Raw genomic sequence first — 4,761 nt, 5'->3', positions numbered from 1 at the left:
GGCTGCCCAGGGAGGTGGTGGAGTCACCAACCCTGGAGGTGTTTAAAAAAAAGTAGATCTAGCACTTGAGGCTATGGTGTAGTGGTTGGGTATGCTGGGATGAAGGTTGGACTAGATGATCTTCAGAAGTCCCTTCCAACCCCGAACATTCTGTGATTCTGATTCTGTGATTCTGTAATTTTTGGCTCCTTCACTTTTGAGTGCAAACCCCTACAATTTAAATTCTAAACTTGCAGAGCTCCTATGCCTTTTTTTTTCCCCTCCAGCAAAAAGCTGTTGAGAAGGTAATGGTGTGAATTCCAGTAACAGAATCAAACTAGACCTATTTTAAATGGGTTGCAACCTTCATCTAGACCCACATCTATTTTATTAATAACCCATAACCTAGTGCCCATTACAGCCAGTGTTTTTCCACAAGAACTGCAGGAACAAAATTATGAGAAGACAGCTGCTTTCTTGACTAGTGTGGTTAGAGAACAAAGCAAACCCTCAAGATGTCGCATCAACAAATTGAGAAGTAGCTGATCCAGAAAACAGAGGTTAGCTGTTGCTTCTAGTAAGTCAGAGGGCATTGCTCTGCTAAGGCTATTACTGTCTGTCAAAACTGTGGCAAAGTTTGGGCATACTGTGTAATTAAAAGGAAATATATACTTACACATAAGGAATTTAACAGATGACCAATCCTTCTAGGGCTGGGGAATTAAGGGAACCTGTCCTCATTGTGGACATTAAACATGAACTTACAATTGGTCTTGAAGTAAGCATTTATCAGCTGTGCTTGAAGCTCATTCAACCTTCATAGCCATTCTTTTCCTGCCAACAGCTTCCAGCAAGCCATCATTTCACTTCCCGACCCAGGAGTTGCACCTGAGCCTTTGCATGCAACAGCCCTGTTGTCCATGAAACCATCAGTTCCCTTTCTTCAACCTGTTCCTCCTGTGATTGTCTACATCTCACTACAAACGCACTCCACAACACAAGAAGTGCATTAGCATTTTTAAGTCACTTACCAACAGTTCTGCTTCACAGCCCCTTTAGTTTGCATCTCTAAGCCTAGAAATCTCTTTTTAAACCATTTATCATAGATGCAGAATGAACTTGTAGTTCTGTGCTCTTTTGTCCTTTGGGCAAGAGCAGCTCCTCAAACATCTGTTCCATCTTCCCTGCCACCTAAGTCACTCCTTCAAGACTTCTGAAACGTGGTAGGTAATACAGCAGATTGTCTAACCAAGTGTCTCATGGCAAGAAGGATGTTTTGCTCTCTGCAGAACCAGACTTGGTTATTTCACAGATTAGTTCTCCTCAGTGTATCTTGCACAGTTCAAGAGAACACGGCACACATTATTAAAGTTATTCAGATGTTTATTCAGCATGGTTAATAGGTTGGCAAATTAGCGCTTTCCACCAACACGGGGAGCAGAAACCTTGACTGGTTTCACGATCTTCTGCTTGGGTGCTGCCTTTGTAGGAGCCTGCAGAGAAATAATAAAGTATAAGAGAAGAGAAGCAAGTCATCTGCAGTCCTGAAAGCATCCATATGTATATTGGGCAATTTAGATTAGATTAAAATTAGATTAGAATTACAATCTATCAGATCAGAATTGCATTAACAGATAGTTACACACGTACCACTGTCTATAACATGATGCCAGTGTTACTAATTCGTAAGTAATAATGCAAGAGATGTTAGAATTCATCAATGCATTGCTACCAAATTCCTAGACAGTGGAGATGTCACATCCAGACAAGATTTTAGCTATAAAGAATCTCTGACACCTGGTCAGAAAGCTGCTTTACTGTAATAGTTACTTCTTCTGTAAAAAAGGGTTCATATTCCATTCAGCTGTTTGAATATGTTTAACTTTTGTATTGAAGTCTGTTCAAGCTGCTCCCACACCAAAAAATGTAAGCAAATGATTCTGTGAAACACAAATGGCAATTTCCAATCAAGCGCTGCAAAAGAATGTTATGTTACAACATGGTATATTCCATTTCATGATCTCTGTTCACCTACTGCATCTTACCTTTGCAGCAGAAACAGCTGTTTTCTTGGTTGCCTGCTTTGCCTTCTTGGCTTCTTTTGCAGCCCTATTAATTCACAGGAAAAAAACCCCAAGTTATCGGTGTCTGCCATTCTCTGCTTCTTTATTTCAGCACTGTAAAAACTCCACAAGGTCAAGAAAGGAATGGATTATTTCAGGTTTATCCTCTGCATTCAGTACCCTCTAGAGAGACTACTACAGAGACAGGAAAACTGGTGTGACAAAAGCAGTATTTACACAAAGGTTGAGGGCAAGAAGAGACCCTCCTCTGCTGGTAGTATCTCTTGCTAAGATTTTGAGTATTAGCTCCCAATATACCAAATGAAAAAAAAACAAAACACAACCAAAAAAAAAAAAACAACACAGGAAAGCTTATAAGGCATGAAGCTCATCTAGAGTTTAAGGTCTTTTATGAAGAGCATTAATGATCTTTGAAAAGCCTGGGATAACTCCGCTTATCTCTGATTTCTCACCTAATAGCTTGTTCTCTCTGTGCCTTTCGTACTTCAGGCTTCTGATTCCGTTTAGCCATAATCTCAGCTAAAGACGCACCAGTGATAGCTCTCTGAAACTTAACAGCACGACGTGTGCGCTTCTTTTGTATCTCTTCCTAAAATGGCAGGAGATGAAAACAATTAGTATCACAAGACATTAAATAAAAGGCTAAAGACAATTATAGAAAAAAACTGCTATTAATATTGAAGCTATTATAAAACTGTATACACAAGAATTTTGCTCCTCACTTTGGACATAACTGATTTCCTGATCTGCCAAAGCAGATGAATAGCTAAAAAAGAGCAATGTGTTTTCCTTTGCAAGGTGTATAAAAGAAATACAAATCTTTTGGAGGAATGTCAGAAGTTCAGCATTCTGTAACTCACAGGAAAAAAAAGGGAGGAGGGACAAAGTCCATTCTGATGGAATCTTCTGAAAGGAAGACACTTCCCACCCTTTTCAAGCGGGATCACTGTTTACAAAGGCATGTAGCAATAGGACAAGGGACTATGGTTTTAAATTAGAACAGGGTAGATTTAGATTAGACGTGAGGAAGAAGATCTACACTATGAAGGTGGTGAGGCACCAGAACAGGTTTTCCAGGGAAGTTGTGGATGCTCCATCCCTAGAAGTGTTCCAGGCCAGGTTGGATGAGGCTGTGAGCAACCTGGTCTAGTGGGAGGTGTCCCTGTCCATGGCAGGGGGGGTTGGAACGAGATGATCTTTAAGATCCCTTCCAACCCAAACCATTCTATGATTCTGTGATCATGGTGCTGGAGAGCAGTGTAAGCCACTGTGTATCAACTTTCTTTCTCCAAACTGGTAAAAACATTAACTTACAACATGTATGTAAACTTTTCTAAATGCTCTTTTGCTCTCCAAGTTTTAACAAGAGCACTAAACATGCCTCATGCTACATGCCTTATTATCTTTGACAATGACAATACACAGGAAAGGCCTCCTACAAAGCTACAACCCAAAGTTTCCAAGAAGAGTACGTGAACAGTTCCCTCACCCTTTAACCTCCAAATCAGCTCTCTATGCTGTCACCACTCAGAAACCTTACAAGTCTGAACTTCTAGGAAGTCTGCATATTAAACAGCATTACCCACCTTCTCTAAAACTTACTTTTTAAAACATATGCCATTCATACAACGATCAAAATCTACTGAACACACTGTGCTTCTGAGTGGACCCTCAAAGAAATGATACAATACCAATACAATGCTTTTGCTGAAGTGGTTACCTTTCAGACATAAAGCAGCAGATAAACTCATGCACATGCACTCACGTTTTCACCATTATTGGCCAGTCTTCATCCTGGTTATATGGGTCACACTTCCACTACACACCAGCATATTAATGTTATCTCTACTCTAAGAGACCAGAGACCATTATCTTTTGGCAGAAAACTCCAGAGCACCGTTGGAGGGTATATACTTACTGACTGCCCTTTCTTGTGTTTACGCCTGTACAGGACAGTCCAGTTGATTTGACGGGGGTTTCTCTTGGAAAGGAATGCAGACTCACATTTTGCATTCAAGAACTGAAAAACCTGGGTAGATAAAATCATTTAGTGTAAGCTTTGTTTCTATGAAAGACACTATCACAGTTTATGTTAAAATATAAAATAATTCTTTGATTCAGTGTTTTTTTCAACAGTAATGTTTTTTTTATTTCTTTACACAGCCCTGATAAAAATTTCAGACGATAATTTAAAACATTTCCAGTTTGGCATTTTGTTCTGTTGATGGAAGGGATCTTTTACAGGACATTCTGAGACAGCTTCACTTGTCTAACGAAAGCTCAAATCACCACTTGCATCCACTGCTGCACTGTATTCCAGGCACAGCATGGACAGCCATAGCCAGCATCATGTTTTCCAAGTGTCTGTCCTCAAGCAACTATGCATTTCCTGTGTGTCTGAGTCCAGACTTGGCCCAAGGAACACACAAGACATCAATACTCTGCTCAATTCCTTCTTGCATAGTTACACTAACCTTCTTGCCTGGAATAACAAGCAGAATTAACAAATTAATTTGTTATTAGCTCTACAATTCAACTCTGATGTATAAACTAATTCCTAGGAGGGCACTGGATGATTCAGTCCATTTCCTTACTTGTCATTTCCCGGGAGATTCTGTACAGCAAAACAATTGTGCTAGGATATTCAAAACCCAAACCTTCCTACTGTAGAAATGAAGAGTACATTTCTGACAGCTCT

At 39.9% G+C, this 4,761-nt stretch overlaps 1 protein-coding gene across 1 annotated transcript; it reads right to left on the bottom strand.

Moving 5' to 3' along the window:
• Positions 1-1,346: 1,346 nt before the first annotated feature.
• On the bottom strand, positions 1,347-4,545 carry RPL24 (ribosomal protein L24; the record flags this gene model as incomplete). The annotated part of the gene is made up of 5 exons (XM_009870835.1): positions 1,347-1,472; positions 2,025-2,088; positions 2,516-2,652; positions 3,982-4,092; positions 4,538-4,545. Coding segments are annotated over 5 exons (401 nt in total), but the record flags the coding sequence as incomplete, so codon positions are not given.
• Between the last annotated feature and the right edge of the window lie 216 nt (positions 4,546-4,761).

The sequence above is a fragment of the Apaloderma vittatum genome, unplaced genomic scaffold (assembly GCF_000703405.1).
Source record: "Apaloderma vittatum isolate BGI_N311 unplaced genomic scaffold, ASM70340v1 scaffold8026, whole genome shotgun sequence".
NCBI classification, from domain to species: Eukaryota; Metazoa; Chordata; class Aves; order Trogoniformes; family Trogonidae; genus Apaloderma; species Apaloderma vittatum.
Note: the sequence above shows the minus strand (reverse complement) of the source record. Positions and strands in the feature narration are given on the sequence as shown.